The sequence below is a fragment of the Saimiri boliviensis genome, chromosome 2 (assembly GCF_048565385.1).
Source record: "Saimiri boliviensis isolate mSaiBol1 chromosome 2, mSaiBol1.pri, whole genome shotgun sequence".
NCBI lineage: Eukaryota > Metazoa > Chordata > Mammalia > Primates > Cebidae > Saimiri > Saimiri boliviensis.
In genome coordinates this window covers 14,398,896-14,416,928 of record NC_133450.1, presented here as the reverse complement: position 1 = coordinate 14,416,928, position 18,033 = coordinate 14,398,896, and the positions used below count along the sequence as shown (strand labels likewise).

Here is an 18,033-nt window from a genome sequence, read left to right as displayed (position 1 = left end):
CCATGTTGGCCAGGCTGATCTTGAACTCCTGACCTCAAGTGATCTGCTTGCCTTGCTCTTCCAAAGTGCTGGGATTACAGGAATGAGCCACATCCAGCCTGAAGCACTTTAATATATATTATTTCAGTTACAGGCTGAGCATCCCAAATTTGGATTATTATTATTATTATTTTTGAGACTAGGTCTCACTCTGTCCCCCAGACTGGAGTGCAGTGGTGTGAACTCAGGTCACTGCAACATCTGCCTCAGGGGCTCAAGCTATTCTCCCACCTCACCCTCCCAAGTAGCTGGGACTGTAGGCATACACCACCATACTTGGCTAATATTTTATTTTTTATTTTTATTAAATTTTTTTTTTTTTTTTTTTTTTTTTTTTTTTAGTTTCCCGCTTATTACCCAGGCTGCTGGAGTGCAGTGGTGCAATCTCAGCTCACTGAAACCTCCATCTCCTGGGTTCAAGCGATTCTCCTGCCTCAGCCTCTGGAGTAGCTGGATTACAGGTGCCCTCCACCACACCCAGCTAATTTTTGTATTTTTAGCAGAGACGGGGTTTCACCATTTTGACCAGGCTGGTCTTGAACTTCTGACCTCAGGTGATCCGCCTGCCTTGGCCTCCCAAAGTGCAGGGATTACAGGTGTGAGCCACCACACCCAGCCAAAAAAAAAAAAAAATTCTTTTTTGACAGAGTCTTACTCTGTTGCCCATGCTGGAGTGTAATGGCATGAGATCTTGGCTCACTGCAACCTCCACCTCCTGGGCTTGCTCAAGCCATCCTCCTGTCTCAGCCTCCCGAGTAGCTGGGACTCCAAGCTTGCACGACCATACCCAGCAAATTTTTATTTCAGGTTTTTTTTTTTTTTTGAGACGGAGTTTTGCTCTTGTTACCCAGGCTGGAGTGCAATGGCGCCATCTCGGCTCACCGCAACCTCTGCCTCCTGGGTTCAGGCAATTCTCCTGCCTCAGCCTCCTGAGTAGCTGGGATTAGAGGCACACGCCACCATGCCCAGCTAATTTTTTGTATTTTTAGTAGAGACAGGGTTTCACTATGTTGACCAGGATGGTCTCAATCTCTCAATCTCGTGATCCACCCGCCTTGGCCTCCCAAAGTGCTGGGATTGCAGGCGTGAGCCACCACGCCGGCCCGGTTTTTTTGTTTTTGTTTTTGTTTTTTTGTAGAAACAGGGTTTCACCATGTTGACCAATCTCATCTAGAATTCCTGGGCTCAAGCGATCTGCCTGCCTTGGCCTCCCAAAGTACTGGGATTACAGGCATGAGCCACCATGCCATACCCCAAATCTGAAAATCTGAAATGCAAAATCTAAACCTTTTTGAGCTTCAACATAATGCTCAAAGGATATGGTCATTGGAGCATTTGGGATTTTGGAATTCTGGATTTGGGATACTTAACTATTAAGTATATAAAATACAAATATTCTAAAATCCAAAATACTCTGAAATTCAAAACACTTCCAGTCCCAAGCATTTTGGATAAGAGATACTGAACCTGTAGTTATTTGATTAAAGGACTTAGTGTACATGTAATATATGTAGTTCAGTGCCTGGTCTATAGAAAGTACTTCGTGTTAGCTATAATCTTATCAGTAACTCTGTGAGGTAGGAAGGGCTTTTTCTTCCTTTCATTTTACAGATTTATAGAAGTTGTTTTACTCAAGTCTTTTTGGCTCAAGATTTCCTCTTTTTTTTTTCACTATATCAGATTGCCTCAGGAATAAATTATTCCAATTTACATTTCATTTCTAGGGCACAATATAATAGAGCTGAAAGGAAGCTTCAGTATTGTATAGTCCAGTTTCCTTTCAGAGTTGATAAAATTGAGGATAAGAGTGACTAGGTAACATACTCAAGGTTATACAACTAGGAAATCTCAGGATTAAAATTGAGTTTTTTGGCCAGTGTGGTGGCTCATGCCTGTAATCCCAGCACTTTGGGAGCCCGGGGCAGTGCAGGCAGGGTGGGGGGATTGCTTGAGGACAGGAGTTCAAGACCAGCCTGGCCAACATAGTGAAACCCTATCTCTACCAAAAAACAAAAAAATTAGCCAAGCCTGATGGCACACACCTGTAGTCCCAGCTACTGGAGAGGCTGAGGCAGAATTCCTTGAACTCAGGTGGTGGGGGTTGCAGTGAGCCGAGATCATGCCATTGTACTCCAGCCTAGGCAACAGAGTAAGACCCTGTCTCAATCAATCAATCAATCAATCAATCAAACTAAGTCTTTCAACATATTCAGTACAGACAACTGGAAGTCTGGAGTCCTAGATGGAATTCTAAATTCTGTCCTAGCTTGTCCTAAAAAGCTGAAAGAGACTCAATTTGTATTTTTTCCTTTGGGTACCACCACCTTTACAATCTGTGCTCTTACATATATTTGATATCTGCTATTTGTCGTTACTTAGTGCTGTCTATAATACAGAGCTTTTGAAATTTGTAGTGTCTACTTTTGTTTAATTCATTTGGAGAGAGCATTTATTGAGCGTCTACCATTTGGCAGTCACTATGGTAGTGTTAGGGATACAAAGGCTGACTTGCCTTGTAATAGGGCTCTTTGCCAGATAGCTGGCGCATGTTCAGGTTTTCAGCCAGGCAGCATAGGGGATAAAAGAACTCCTGAATCCCTGGGAATGCCCTGTGCTTTAAAGCTCAAATGAAAATCAACAGCATTGTGATTCTTGTGAAATGATATTCAGGGTATCACTTAGTGATGGTTTCTGAGGAAGCCCAGAAAAGGACAAAATGTTCTTCTAGAAGCAGGTGTAGCCTGAAAGAGAGAAACAGACAGAGAGACATCATGTTGGGCAGGAGGAGATTGAAGAAAATAGGGAAACTTGTTAGGTTGAGGCTATTTTTCTCACAATCTTGTTGTGCAGTAGTCAGTAAGTGCATGTATTCTTAACTTAATTGGACAAGGGAAAAGACTGAAGTCCAGAGATTGAATGACTTGTCCAAGTCCTACAGCTAGTTAATACCAGAGAAGGGTGGACTAGAACCTAGGTCTTCTTTTAGTCCGATGCTCTTTCTGTTATGCCTGATTGCTGCAACAAATGAAAATGACAACATATGAGAGGTAGTGGTTGTGGGCATGGGCCTGTGGTATACTCAGCTGCCTTTGAAGGGGAAGACTCGTTGTTGTTTTTTTTCTCTATTTTTTTTAGTGCTGAGACTGAACTGAATTGTATTGCTGTGTTCACTGTAAGCATCACTGTTGACTTAGATGAGACTTTTTGTGGGAGAAAACAAACTGCCAAGCTGTTCTCAGGCGAGACAGACAGGAATTCTGTTAAGATTCTCCTAATGAGATGAATGGTTCCTAAGGCTGCTGCTACTGAGCCAAACTCTATCCTGGTAGATCTAAGAAGTAAGAGGTCAGAGACCACATCAGTAATACACGTTTCATTAGGGTCACCTGGGATAGGAAGGTTGCTTGTTTTCTAAGTTTCATACTTAGAGAGTCATATAGCCTATGACCTTTACCCTTCTTAGCTGGTGATAGGGGCCCTTTGTCAGTACAGCATTCATGTGGATTCTATTCCACTGTTGCAGGTCACTCCCCCTGTTAAGTCTGAGGCAGCAAAGGGGTATTGAACTGCTTTTCTCACTGTGAAGGAGGTTCATGCATTATGCTCAGCCAGTTAACAGGTCAGAGGAATGGGTTTCCCACTGTGTGAAATGCCTGCCTTGATTGCATGTGTATATTCTTAAAATTTTTCTTTAGCATCAAACACCCTTAAAAATGTGATATTTCTTTTCAGTAGCTACAAAATTAGAAATAACTTCTTTGATTCTTAGGACACTCATTGTATGTGTGTGGGTATCCCTGTACAGTGTTCCCACTGCTTCCTTATTCTTATAGAATGAAACTCTGAAGTTTGGAAGTGTCTGAGTCCTGAAGTAAGATAATTGAATGTGACAGGAACACAGTAACCAGAAGACCTGGGAGGCTACAAAAGATTTGCATTGCAAATACAAAAATGAATAATGAGACTTCTTTTTCTCCCTTACAGGGAAACTGGATTCCAAGATCCATCAAGGAGCAAAGAAGGGGTTAATGAAGCAGAATAAAGCTGTCTGACCCAGGAGAAAAGGAACTATACAGCATAGTGGAGTTTTGTGTACTAAAATTGCTATCAACTGGTCCTTTGGAATTGAAGTAGTAGAAACCTAAGGATTGGCATCAGGCTTGAATATCTCAAACTTTAACTCTTGCCAAAATCTGTATATTTTTCTTAAGGAGTGGGATTCCTACTTTATGTAATGGGTCAAAATCTTTGAATATATTATTTATAAAAGCCTATTTTAAAAATTCGAAGTCTTTTGACATTTTTCTCAAAATAGTATCAAAAGAGATAGGAACAAGGCGGAAATTTCTTTCCTTTCTGAGACTTGTATTTGCAGTTAGAAAGTTTTTAACCTAGATTAATGATTTTTTTTTAGGGATCCTCTCAGATTTTAAAGTTTCTTATCAAAGGGATAATCCAGTAGAGTAATAAGATGTTTGAGGAATCCTGTGCTTAATACAAACCTGTGATGGGACAAAAAGGTTTGTACCAAGTTTTCTGCCCCAATCCAATGTCTCTTGAAGGGAACTGTCTGAGTGAAATGTAAAAAGCTGAGTAACATAACCCTCATTGGCAAAAAAAAAAAAAAAAAAAAAAAAAATTTTTTTTTGGATGGAATAACCTGAAGAAATGCTTCCACTTTGTTGTTGGGTTTGAGAAGCCAGGATACGAATGGTTCAGACTGGGAGGGGATTGAGCCACCTGCTAAAGCAGCATGAAGCTGCCCTATTTATTTTGTTCATATTGCAAAAGCGTCACTTGGATGGGGCAATTAGAAACAAACTGAAAAATAAAATTGCCTCAGTAAATGCATCCAAATACCCTCCAAATGCTGAAATCAAACTTTTTAAACCATTCACATCCCAGAAAGCTCTGTGCTTTGGAAAAAGAAGAGGTTGGTTTGAAATGAGATTTTTGCTTGTCAGTCTGGCCATACTTAGTGAAACACTTTGTTTCTGAGGCTGTTCTGAAGAGCTGTCAGAATCTCAGTTGCTGGCATCCTGAGGAAATTCATGGTCTTAAATGTGTATGTTCTGCTTTTTATAAAGCAACACTACCACACTGGGGAAGTTGGACTCCCTCCAGCAGTTGTGTGTATGACTTAAAAAGAGAGAGCAAGGGAGAGAAAAAAATGTGCCCTGCGTTATGAAAAAGATTAATTTCCCCTTTCTTTAATCCTTCATATTCAGCGTTTATTTGCATTGAAATGCCTCCACTCATTATGCATTGATGTTCACTCAACTGTGAACCCTGCTTGTTGCATAGCTCTAGGCGTTGGTTTTGCAGGGCCTGATCACTCTGGATTCCCAGGGAAAACCCACCCAGTTCTTGTTCTGGTGATGCAAACACGTAGTATTCTCTTTTTCTGTTCAACCTCTGGAGAAAGGGGAAAAGACTGCTAATGTCCACCTCTTTGGTTGGTGGGGGGAAGGGCGGGTGTAGTCTGTCTCTGACCTCCTGCAGACCCTACTATTAATGAAGCCATACTGAGTTCACTATGCAGCTAATAGTTTACCAAGGAGTAGCACCTTGAATTCTGTGCAGTCGCCTGCCTCTCTTAATACCAAAATAAAACTAGAAGGCAGGAGGTGAAGAGCCTAGGGAGGGGTAGAAGTTTATTTGAACAACAGCCTGAGCATAGAAGTGTCTGGATTGATTTTTTCACCTGGATGGACTGTGTGTATGCCAAAAGAAAAACATCAGGAGCGGCAACAGATCAGGTTATGCAACCATTTTGTGTGCTCAGATAAGACAGTTTACAAGAACTTTACAAGTTTACAAGAACCCACCTCAGTATCCAAAATATGCAACTGGAGCCTCATTAATAAATGGCAGAATAACATGGAAATTTCTTTTCATGGTTAGACTGTGAAAGTCTGTCTTCAGTTCATATGGTTTTGGTAAAAAGGTCTCTCTTTTATTTGTAGAGACACCAGGGAGGAAGTGTGGGAGAAACCTGGGGGTAGATGGCCTTCAGTTGCTCAGTGATGAATAGCATAATTTAAAGCCTAGTGGAAATTCTTAGCAGCCTGAGTGCAAACTTGCCCACGAATAGCCTTTTAGTACTTACAACACTTTACTCTGACCCTGTAATTCTGGGACAGCATGGCCTAAGGGAAGTTTCACATTTCTGAGCTGGTTTTTTGTTGCAGTCTAAATATCTGTACCCCCATTTGGATAGTTGGGTTCAATTGCTGTCAACTCATATAGTACCTAAAGGATTCAACTTTTTGGCTTTTTTGTTTTCATTTTTCCAGGCAGGCCTCAGTCTCATTTATATAAGGTCATAGTAGGGGATATATGAAACTGGAGACTTTCTCTGACAGGGTTTAGGAAGCCTAAGCTTTGGGCCAGGCATGGTGGCTTACACCTGTAATCCAAGCACTTTGGAGGCCAAGATGGGCGGTTCACCTGAGGTCGGGAGTTCAAGACCAGCCTGACCAACATGGTAAAATCCCGTCTTAAAAAAAAAAAAAAAAAAAAAAAAAAAAGGAAGCCTTAGCTTTGCAGTTAGATGTCTGCACTAGAGTAAGGATTTTTGTTTGTTTCTTGCTATAGCTAATCTGGAAAAAGAAAACTAGGTGTCCCTTCTTTTAAGTCAGAAATTTACATAAATTCTTTTTTTTCCTAGAAAGTGTGAAAAATTCAGACTTCAAAATTATTTTTACAAATATTTACAAAGTTATGGCTTTTTTGAATTATAATCTCTTTCTACTTTACTGTCTCTACTAAAGTCCATTTATGTGGATTTCATTTAATTTAGTAATTAAAAAAAATGTTCCTAGCAAAGATCAAGACAGTATGGGGTTTATTCTCAAAAAGCCAACTTAAAAAGACCAGTAAAAAGCAAGCATCTGTTAAACTAAAGAAATCAGTGAATTTCAGCTTGTTAGGCCTGGGGAAGGAAAGAAAGTCCAATGATGAAGGATTTTTTTTTCCTAGAGATTCAAATAGCAAGTATACACCTGCTGCTCTGAGCTTCTGTGAATGTGTTTGGAGGAAGGTGATCCCTACCACAGGCTCCAGCAGCAACAAGGGATCCAGCATGTGGGGGGCTTTTCTACTTCTCTCATGCAGAGAGGAAAGAATACAGCCTCAGTGCCATCCTCTGACACAAACTTATGTAAATGTCCATTTATGTGTATGTACATAATGTGGCTTAATTCATAGGGTGACAACTGATAAACTGATCCATTTTCAGACTTCATTTGTGACCATGGAGAGTCCAGAGAGACAACCTAGTAACTGTACCCTAGCTTGAGGTCAGAAAAATTGTTGTGTTTATGGTGAGTGGGACTGTGGAGCAGCGGGGTGGGAGGGAGTTGCTGAGAACCCATAGAGATATGACACAGGTAGAGAGTAAGAACGTGGCATAAGGAGAAAAGAAAATGTCAGTACAGATTTAAGAGTCTAGAGCTGTACTGTCTATTATGGTAGCCACTAGCCACTTGTGGTTATGTAAATTTCAATTAAATGAAATTAAGGATTCAATTATTCAATCACTGTTGACCATATTTCAAGTGCTCAAATAGCTACATGTGGCTAGCAACTTCTGCATTGGATAGCGCAGATATAGAACATTTCCATTGCTGCAAAAAGTTATATTGGATAGTGTTTGTCTGGAGGAGGGGTTGGCAAACTTTTTCTGTAAAGGGTCAGTTAGGAAATATTTTAGGCTTTACACAGGCCATGCAGTCAGTCCTTGTTTCAACTGTTCAACTCTGCTGTTGTAGTAAAAATGCATCTATAGATGATAATATAAATGAATGAGCTTGGATAGTGTCAAAACTATTTACAGACACTGAAATTTGAATTTCATATCATTTTCTTTTTTTCTTTTTTTTTGAGACAGAGTTTCGCTCTTGTTACCCAGGCTGGAGTGCAATGGCGCGATCTCGGCTCACCGCAACCTCCGCCTCCTGGGTTCAGGCAATTCTCCTGCCTCAGCCTCCTGAGTAGCTGGGATTACAGGCACGCACCACCATGCCCAGCTGATTTTTTGTATTTTTAGTAGAGACGGGGTTTCACTATGTTGACCAGGATGGTCTCGATGTCTTGACCTCGTGATCCACCTGCCTCGGCCTCCCAAAGTGCTGGGATTACAGGCGTGAGCCACCGCGCCCTGCCTCATATCATTTTCATATCACGAAATAGTCTTAACTGTTTAAAAATGTAAAAATCGCCAGGCGCAGTGGCTCACGCCTGTAATCCCAGCACTTTCGGAGGCCGAGGTGGGTGGATCACGAGGTCAACAGATCGAGACCATCCTGGTCAACATAGTGAAACCCCGTCTCTACTAAAAATACAAAAAATCAGCTGGGCATGGTGGTGCGTGCCTGTAATCCCAGCTACTCAGGAGGCTGAGGCAGGAGAATTGCCTGAACCCAGGAGGCGGAGGTTGCGGTGAGCCGAGATCGCGCCATTGCACTCCAGCTTGGGTAACAAGAGCGAAACTCCGTCTCAAAAAACAAAAAAAACAAAAATGTAAAAATCATTTTTGCTCATGGTACATACTAAAACAGGTGGTGAGCCTGATTTGACCTGTAAAATGCAGTTTGCCAACCCTTGGTCTAGAAGAACAGTGGGTCAAAACTTAAGATTTGTTTACTACATAGGACATCCGAGCACTTGAAAATTTTTTGTGGTTCTTCGAGGCTTGAGAACTTTCTCTGGCTAAAACTTGAGGTTCACTGCAGGAATGTTTATCTTCCTTTGTTCCCTACTTTTGCAGTCTAGTTCTCTCCAGTGGCAGTCATGCTCCTTCAGTGGGAGATGACAACTGGAATGTTTAATCTTTAATTAAATCACGCCTAAATCTAAAACACTAAACCCTTTTCTGGCTCCACCTACTAAGTAGCTGAATCCTCACTTGTGACTTTGTCTAGTATACATTGGAAGTTCGCTGTCACCTGGGATCAGTTCTGCCCCTGTAGTGTCTAACAACATGGCTATGGTGGACCAAAGAGAGATTATTGTTCCTGGACAGACAGGCTTAGTTTTTATCTTTAGCTATCAACCCCTCCCCCCTTTCTTTTTTTAGTGGAATGGAAATGAGGAGTAAAGGGATTTTGTGACCTCACTTATCTCCAAGTCGCATGCTATCTTGAGTGGCACTGTTGAAGGAGGCCTCAGGATAAGGGGAAAAAATTAAGATAAATGCAAAGCCAAATAAAATGGTCAAAGACAGAGGAAGGACATAATCGGGGCCAAGATGTGGGAGGCCTTGAGAATTAAGGTAAATTTGTTTACTATGGAATGCGGCGGAAGTCTTAGGAGGTCGTCATGAACAGATGTTTCACAAGTGAGAGGTGGGTGGGAGAGTTCACCTAAACATGGACTGAATGCCTACTGGACACTAGAGACTGTGCTGGGCAATCAGAGATGAACGGCAGATAAGGAAAGATAAAAGCGACAGACAATCCTTAGAATGGTGGGTTGAAGAAGGACAGAATAAGACTTTTAGATAATAAAAGGCAACAAGATTTAGTGATTTGTATGGTGAGGGGAAAAGGGATAAATAGAGGGTTTAGAAATGGGTGCTTTGGGGAGAAAAGCAAGTGGTAATCCTAAAAGAAAAAGCTGGAGAACACAGGATAAAAAATTAGGAGGTTGGTACTTTGCTGAACTAAGGGGTAAAATGGATGAAACCATCAGGAGCTGTGATGGCTCTTCTGTTCTTTGTGGATGCCCATGTTCAGACCCCCTACGGCCCTTTCCTCTCTATGGTTGAAGGACAGCTACAGAAGAGGTGTCTTCTATATTAAAAGGTCCAATATCCCCCAGAGACCTCTCTGTGAGGAAGTTTGATCCAGCGGGAGTTCTATTGCCCATGAGGAGACAGCGTTAAGTTCGTGCTCTCCAATCCAGGTTTCTTCGAGTTTATCTTGGTTTTAACCGGCTCGCCGGGTTTTCCAGTATTCCTCGAGCTACGACTCTCTAATCTGGGCTCCGGGCGAGCGCGCATTCCGAGACCCAGGATTTCTCTGCTTTATCCAGGTTCCAGGTTTCCCCTGCGCTCACCCGCTCCAGACTCCACACCAGCGCGGAATCCGGATCCGAGGGCCTGGCAGTCTAGTGTCCGGGTCTTCCAGGTGACTCTGGTTGTCCCGGATCGCGGCGGCGGCGGCGGCGGCGGCGGCGGCGGCGGCGGCGGCGGCTGAGGGACCCGTGGCCCCGGACACAGCGGCACCGGCCGGGCGGGGCGGAGCGGCGCGGGGAGGGGGCGGAGAGCCAAGCAGGGGTGGGGTGGGGGGGAGGGGCCGCGGGAACGGATGGCGGCCTGGGCCCGGTAGCAGCGGCGGCTCTACGGCCCGGGGCCCCGGGCGGGCGGAGGTGGCGGCTCCCGGGACCGGCCGCGCGGTGAGTCCGGAGCTTTGTGTGGAGCCGGGACTGGGGGAGGAACGAGGCGGCGGCACCGATGGGGCGCGGGGCTGAGGGAGCTGATGGGGGCCGGGGGCGGCGGCGCTGCCTGACGGAGGAAGTGGGGGTTGGGGGGCTGGGGCGGAGCGAGGGGAAGGTGTGTGTGTGGGGGGGTCGTTGCGTGGGTGGGGGAGGGGGCGTCGAGGGGGCGCGGGGTGAAGTTCAAAGCGTGGCCAGGGCCGGTTCAGGCTGAGGGTAGGGGTGCCCGGGAGGGGATTAGGGTCTGGCTAGGTTGTGGGAGCAGGCCAGAGAGTTTCTGAGGCGAGTCTGGGTACGTTGAGGGCGCTCAGGGCGACTGGGGACAGTCAGGGAGTTGGAAGTGGGGGGGGGGCGGGTTCAGAGCAAAGGGTTGGAAGCCGGACGTGTGCGTGACCCAGGAAAAGGGAGCAAGGTGGTTGGGATCCTGCAGTAAGTAGGTTGTGGGTGTGTGCCCCTAACAGTCTTCAGGTCACATTTACTCCCGTCCTTTTCTTCAAGATGGAGGGATCCCTGGGCCTGGACCTTAACTGTTATCCTTGTACCCCCGGGAGGGTTTGTGACCCTATCCTGTTTGGAAAACCCATGCTGCCCTCTTTTCCCTTTATGTGTAATTACGGTTGGATCATCTCTGTGCTTTGCTCAGATTCTCCTTCCTCCCTTTGGGGTTGAGGAGGAGGAGACACATCTGACCAATTAATGTGTGTTTGTGAAACAGGCAGCAGCAAACAGTCATTTCAGCTTCTAGGAATTAGGCTCACACAGGGTGGAGAGATCAGAGCCCTTCAGGGGGAATATTTCTGAACAAATCACAGATGATTAAATTCTCTAAGAAACAGCTCCCTACCTAAATGAGAGTAGGAAAGATGGGGAAGAAAGCCTGTCTGTTTCCAGCCATGTGTCCTGGGCCCCAGGGGTTGAGGAGAGTCCCCAAACCCCTACAGGCCTCCCTTTTCTGTATTAGGCTTTGCTGTGCAGCCTTGAGTTAATTTCACCCCTGCTGCTTTGTCTTGAGGGAGGGAGTGCTGGTTTAGGCTGTTGTGAGGAGATGACTGTTCTGCTGCCACACACAATAGTCGTGTCATTTTATCGGGAGTGCTACCCCAGGGCTGAGAACTGCTGCAGCAGAGATAAACCGGTCCCTCTCACCCGCCTATTGTGTACACAGTGAAGGTCATAGGTTCAAGTCTTGTCTGAGAGCTTTGGATATGCTCCATCTCCCAGGATCCTCAGTGCCATTTTCTTCCTTTTCCAGACTGGGGCTTGCCATTGGAGGAGGCCAGACAGAAAGGCTCTTCTTTTTGAGTGAGGAACAATGCAGAGCTCATTGGCACACATTTTTCAGAAGAATAGGGGATGCCAGCCATGTTGTGCCTGCCTCTTTGGCTAGCCTGTACTAAGTTGTGAAGGAATAGTGTCTGGTAGACTCAACTATGATGTTTGTTTCAGACTCTTAAGGAAGAAGACTCCAAGGGAAGGTTCTGCTCTTACTTGAATCGTCATATTTAATTCTTTTATGTAAATTGAACACTCCTGTAGTGAATTTTGTTGGTTTAGGAATACCACTAAAAACCTGTGCAGGGTTAAGATAGGGAGTCAAGGCCAGGTGTGGTGGCTCATGCTTGTAATCTCAGCAATTTGGGAGAATGAAGCAAGAGGATGACTTGAGCTTAGGAGTTCAAAACTAGCCTGGGCAACAAAGCAGGACCTGTTTCTTAAAAAAAGTCGAGAAGCAAATACCTTTTTAACGCTTACTTCCTGGTCAATAATAATAGCACAACAAAAAAGCCACAGAATTTGCCTATCTGGGCAAGGGCTGTGGGAACAAACCTTTTTATATTTATTTTTACTTTAATGAAAGGACATGACTTGCTCATTGTGCAAAATTCTGTATTTGCCTCTGTATTGGGAAGAAATTTGCCAAAGAAATAAACGTTTTTGAAAAATCATATAGGTCTTAGGGATTATTAATGAGAGAAAGATGAGAACAAACTAGGAGTCCTATTGTACATATTTGATAGAAGTGCCCAAATAATATTTAGGTACTATTAGTTGTGTAAAAAATTATTTGGGACCAGGCGTGATACTCACACCTGTAATCCCAGCATTTTGAGAAGCCGAGGCAGGAGGATCACTTGAGCCTAGGAGTTTGAGAATGGCCTGGGCAACATAGTGAGAACCTATCTCTACAAAAATTTTAAAAAATGAAGCTGGCTGGGTATAGTGGCTCATGCTAGTGGTCCCAGCTACTCAGGAGACTGAGGCAGGAGGATAACTTGAGTCCAGGAGTTAGAGACCAGCTTGGGCAACATGGCAAAACCCCATCTCAATAAAAAATATAAAAAATATTAGCTGGATATGGTGGCATTTGCCTGTGGTCCCAACTACTTGGAAGGCTGAGATGGAAAGATCTAATTGAGTTCAGGAGGTTGAGGCTGTAGTGAGCTGTAATTTCACCACCGTACTGCAGCCTGGGTAATAGAGCAGGACCTTGCCTCAAAAAGAAAAAAAAAAAAAAAAAAAAAAAAAAAAAAAATATATATATATATATATATATATATATATATATATATATATATATTTGGGGCTAGAAAATAGTTTTCCATTTAGGCCAGGCTCAGTGGCTCACGCCTGTAATCCCAGCACTTTGGGAGGCCGAGGTGGGTGGATTACCTGAGGTCAACAGTTCGAGACCAGTCTGACCAACATGGTGAAACCCCATCTCAATTTAAAAAAAAAAAAAACAGAAAAACAACAACAAAAAACTTTTCTTTAAAAAGGGATTAGACGTAAAAGTCATTGTGAATGGGGAATTGTATGTAATATACTGCGTATACAATAGCCAACTATTTCCCATATGATATTGTTGAATAAGAACTTTAGCCTTTGGTTTTGGTAAAGGTCTTTCTGAGGCAGTGAGTCTGTGGTGCCTCCCTTATCCCTTTATTTCAGTGAGTTTTTTAAAATGATGGCCTGCCATTTAGCGGTGTTGGGCTTTTGATAGGCGAGAACAGGTTGTTCTGACTTTTATATTTTTTTGATGACAGAACTGTCTCAAGGCCTTACTGGAGGTGTTGTCTGTCTTTAGACTGTTTCCAACTTTATGTCCTAGGTATATTTGAGTGAAGCCTCAGCTAAACTGCGTCCAGAGCTTTTTGCTCTTGGGCTTTTGGCATTTATTATATCTGAATGCTGTCAGGTGACAGTGAAGGGAGAAGCCTCAGATTAAATTTGTTCTGATTAGATTTAGTGGCTTCAGAGTTGGGCTCTTGCCACATGGAATCTCATGTGAGTCTTCTGATTGTGACCATCATTCAAAGAGTGCTTTGGGTTCCCCCACCCCTCCCACCTTCTTGGTAGAAAAAAAATTTCCTTGTGATAGAGGTCTAGAAAGTTGGACAGATTAGTGCTTATTTTGTGAGGATATGGAAGCATAATTTTGGCTCCTGGTAGCAATTATGTAGCAATTAGCATATAGCAACTAAATGACTGGAACAGGATAATTTGTTGAGGGGTTTACTGATTGCTTTGTCAAGTGGAAGTGCCACTCCTTATTTATTTGACTCAGAACACTTGCCTGAGCTTAGCCATGGAGCCTAAGTATAGCAATGATATGTGTTCTCCAGAAGTTCCCACTCTGCTTTCTCTTTCTAGTTACTTCTTTCCCAGGTATCTTAGTACTTGTACTGCCCTTTTCTCCTACACTGAAGGTAGGTAAGCAATTGTTATTTCCCTCATGTAGAACTGGTCATGGTGGGAATACTGCCAGGCAGATGGGACTAGTCTGAGATAAGGCAGCCTTATATTGTGTGGGAAATTTTCAGCCACTTAATTCTCTCTTCCTCTTCATTTTTCAAAATAAATTTCCTTTAAAAAAAACCCCACAAAATGCAAATCTCATAGTGTATTAAATATGCCTTCATGATACCTCTCTTTGGTCTGTGACAGACAAAATGGAGATAGGTGATGTTGATTGGCAGGTTTTGGGTCCACTAAGTATCGGTAAAAGACTCTTTTCACTAGGGAACAGGTAATTCACCGAAGCACCTGCCTAGCTGGGCATTTGGAATTGGCAGCAGCTGTGCAGCTGAAGAGGGATTACTGAGCAGGTGGTTGAAGAATCACATGCTACAGAGACAAGAAAATACTTGGTCTTGTGTGGTTTAGGTTCAGTATGTATGAGTCAAATTGCAGTTTGTTTCATGTTTCTAAATTCTTGTTGATTTGTTAGTAAGATGGTGATAGAATAGAGAAAAGAGATTCTTCTGTATCTTTTTTTTTTTTTTTTTTTTTTTTTTTTAAGATTACTGAGTAGCATACCCTAGACATGGCCCTGCACCACTCAGTTGTATTTATGTGTGTTCTGGCTTTATGCTCTGTGAATGGGAGGGAAATAGTGGTAATTCAGTGTTTCTAGTACTTGTTTATTAAAGGAAAATTGGAAAGGAAAATTCTCTGCTTTCTGTGTGGTGAAAAAGATTTAGCCTACTGGGTGGATACCTAACAGGTTTTATGCAAATGTGTAAATTTGTGTCTATCTGACATGCCTTATTCAAGACATTTGCATCTTTTTATATTATGAATATATTTCCCCACATGAAGTTTGCATCTCTTTGGTTTTTTTTTTTTTCCCCAATTTTTAGTTTCTCCCAGCACCTTTGTAACTCTTTCCCTGACATTGACATTAACATCACTTGTTAGAACCATGTCATCACCAGAAGACCAAATGATGTTAAGGAACATCTCCACTAAATATTTATCTTAAAAACAGGTATAGGCTGGGCGCAATGGCTTACATCTGTAATCCCAGCAGTTTGGGAGGCCGAGGTGGGCAGATCACCTAAGGTCAGGAGTTTGAGACCAGTCTGGCCAACAAGTGAAATGCTGTCTCTTCTAATAATACAAAAATTATCTGGGCGAGGTGGTATACACCTGTAATCCCAGCTACTTGAGAGGCTGAAGCTGGAAAATTGCTTGAACCTGGGAGGCGGAGGTTGCAGTGAGTTGAGATTGAGCCATTGCACTACAGCCTGGCAACAAGAGCAAAACTCTGTCAAAAAAAAAAAAAATATGAAAAGGGGGTGGGGGATAGCATTTTCTGTAACTTGGGAAAAGACTTGGAGGTTTTCTGAAAAATAAGATTTTTAAATAGATTATCATCTCTGTTAATATGATTTTCTCTTTCATATGTTTGTGTCACCATAATAGGCAAAGCCAAAGAGCCTAAAATTTATAAGCAAGTAACTTTGTGTTTATTTTCTGACCTTTTTAGTGCCTTCCATTCGTTTTCTGTATTAGGCCAACAGGTTGTGTGCTCCTTCTCTTGAAACTCATACACACATGACCTAATGGAATTCACAGGGTACTAATTAATGGATGATTGAAGAGAAATGAGCCTTATGAACTGTTTGAAAGTTCAGAAATCTCTTTCCCACAGCCCAAGTGGAGTGAAGGCTCTTTGAGGGAAATTGAGGTCAAACTGTGACTCAGGTCAGGGCCTATGGACCATTGCATAGGTGGAGACATTTGCAGTAATCTACCTAAACTTAGTTTGTAACCTAGCTTTAAGTGGAAGCCTAGCAACAACAGTTAATTGTTTAATACTCATTTCTAGGAAAGACTGTCAAGTTCTTGATTTCCTCATATGAAGCTATGGCAGTTTTTGTGTTTGTTTGTTTTTTTTTTTTTTTTTTTGAGACGGAGTTTCGCTCTTGTTACCCAGGCTGGAGTGCAATGGCGCGATCTCGGCTCACCGCAACCTCCGCCTCCTGGGCTCAGGCAATTCTCCCGCCTCAGCCTCCTGAGTAGCTGGGATTACAGGCACGTGCCACCATGCCCAGCTAATTTTTTGTATTTTTAGTAGAGACGGGGTTTCACCATGTTGACCAGGATGGTCTCGGTCTCTCGACCTCGTGATCCACCCGCCTCGGCCTCCCAAAGTGCTGGGATTACAGGCTTGAGCCACCGCGCCTGGCCTTTGTGTTTGTTTTTTTTTTTTTTTTTTTTTTTTTTTTTTTTTTTTTTTTTTTTTTTTTTTTTTTTTTTTTTTTTTGAGACGGAGTTTCGCTCTTGTTACCCAGGCTGGAGTGCAATGGCGCGATCTCGGCTCACCGCAACCTCCGCCTCCTGGGTTCAAGCAATTCTCCAGCCTCAGCCTCCTGAGTAGCTGGGATTACAGGCACGTGCCACCATGCCCAGCTAATTTTTTGCACTTTTAGTAGAGACGGGGTTTCACCATGTTGACCAGGATGGTCTCGATCTCTCGACCTCGTGATCCACCCGCCTCGGCCTCCCAAAGTGCTGGGATTACAGGCTTGAGCCACCGCGCCCGGCCGTGTTTGTTTTATTAAAACTGTTAACAGCCGGGCAGGCCGGGCGCGGTGGCTCAAGCCTGTAATCCCAGCACTTTGGGAGGCCGAGGCGGGTGGATCACGAGGTCGAGAGACCGAGACCATCCTGGTCAACATGGTGAAACCCCGTCTCTACTAAAAATACAAAAAATTAGCTGGGCATGGTGGCGTGTGCCTGTAATCCCAGCTACTCAGGAGGCTGAGGCAGGAGAATTGCCTGAGCCCAGGAGGCGGAGGTTGCGGTGAGCCGAGATCGCGCCATTGCACTCCAGCCTGGGTAACAAGAGCGAAACTCCGTCTCAAAAAAAAAAAAAAAAACAAAAACAAACAAACAAAAAAAATGTTAACAAACCACTTATTCTCTCCTAGCACTCTCAGTAGTTTGCTTCCTTTTACCTCTCCCCCGCCCCCATCTCTTATCCCACTTCTCTACCCTGAAGACTTCTCTAGCAGCTTGGAAACACTCTAATTACTGTAGCTATTACAGTCACAACCCAGATCCTCCACCGCCTTCCTTTTCACCCCCTTTCTATTTTCCCCCCCTCCTCTTGCTCTAGCAGCAGGAGTTGAACTGCAGTCTCATGAGCACAGTTAGATCTATGAATGAGCTTTATATCTTGTCAAGGCAGAACTCCAGATCCAACAGGGCTAATTTTTCATGGTTCTCTTGCTGTTTGTTCTTGGATCAGAGTCCCAGACATAAGAGATGGCAAATACCTATTAGGTCATATCTAGTCCATCACTCAGGGGCAAACCTAGGATTTTTCTCTTGTCTCTGTGAGAAATTTTTCCTTCTTTCTTTTGCAGGTGAGAGCTGTCTGATGCCAGACAAGCTCTGAAACTGCCTTCTTTTTATTGTGTTCTGTGGTCATTAGTGTCTGGCCAACTTCTTCGGGATTTTTTTTTCTGATTGCATTTTCAGGATTACTTGCTCTCAGCAATATCTCTACCCCTTCTTCAGTTCTTTCTTCTTGATTGTTGGCATCACATTTGTGGACTCCTTTTGTACCATCAGTTATCTATACCAGAAGTATCACTTTTCTGACCTTTGCCACGAGTGTCATTGTGGCCTGCTATTCAGGAGGTACATTTGATGGAAACACAGGACATAAATTCTAGCAGGTGGTAATTAATTAAATACTTTAGAAAATATGTGCCTTAAGTAACCCCTGCACTATATGAACAAATGTTGCTGCTTTCAACAAATGTT

General features: G+C 43.4%; 2 protein-coding genes across 5 annotated transcripts in view; both read left to right on the top strand.

Annotated features, from left to right (window-relative positions):
• TRIP4 (thyroid hormone receptor interactor 4) overlaps positions 1–6,514 on the top strand; it is an 88,889-nt gene extending 82,375 nt beyond the window's left edge. The window contains exon 12 of one of the 2 annotated variants that reach the window (XM_039468632.2): positions 4,024–6,514. In XM_039468632.2, the coding sequence (XP_039324566.1) occupies positions 4,024–4,091 (68 nt within the window). In that variant the 3' untranslated portion in view covers positions 4,092–6,514. The remainder of the gene's footprint in view (positions 1–4,023) is intronic. The other variant, XM_039468631.2, reaches the window with a different exon arrangement.
• Positions 6,515–10,144: 3,630 nt separating this feature from the next.
• ZNF609 (zinc finger protein 609) overlaps positions 10,145–18,033 on the top strand; it is a 269,562-nt gene continuing 261,673 nt past the window's right edge. The window contains exon 1 of one of the 3 annotated variants that reach the window (XM_074392828.1): positions 10,145–10,169. The gene's annotated coding sequence lies outside the window, so the exon portion shown is untranslated. The other 2 variants (XM_039469110.2, XM_039469111.2) reach the window with 2 other exon arrangements.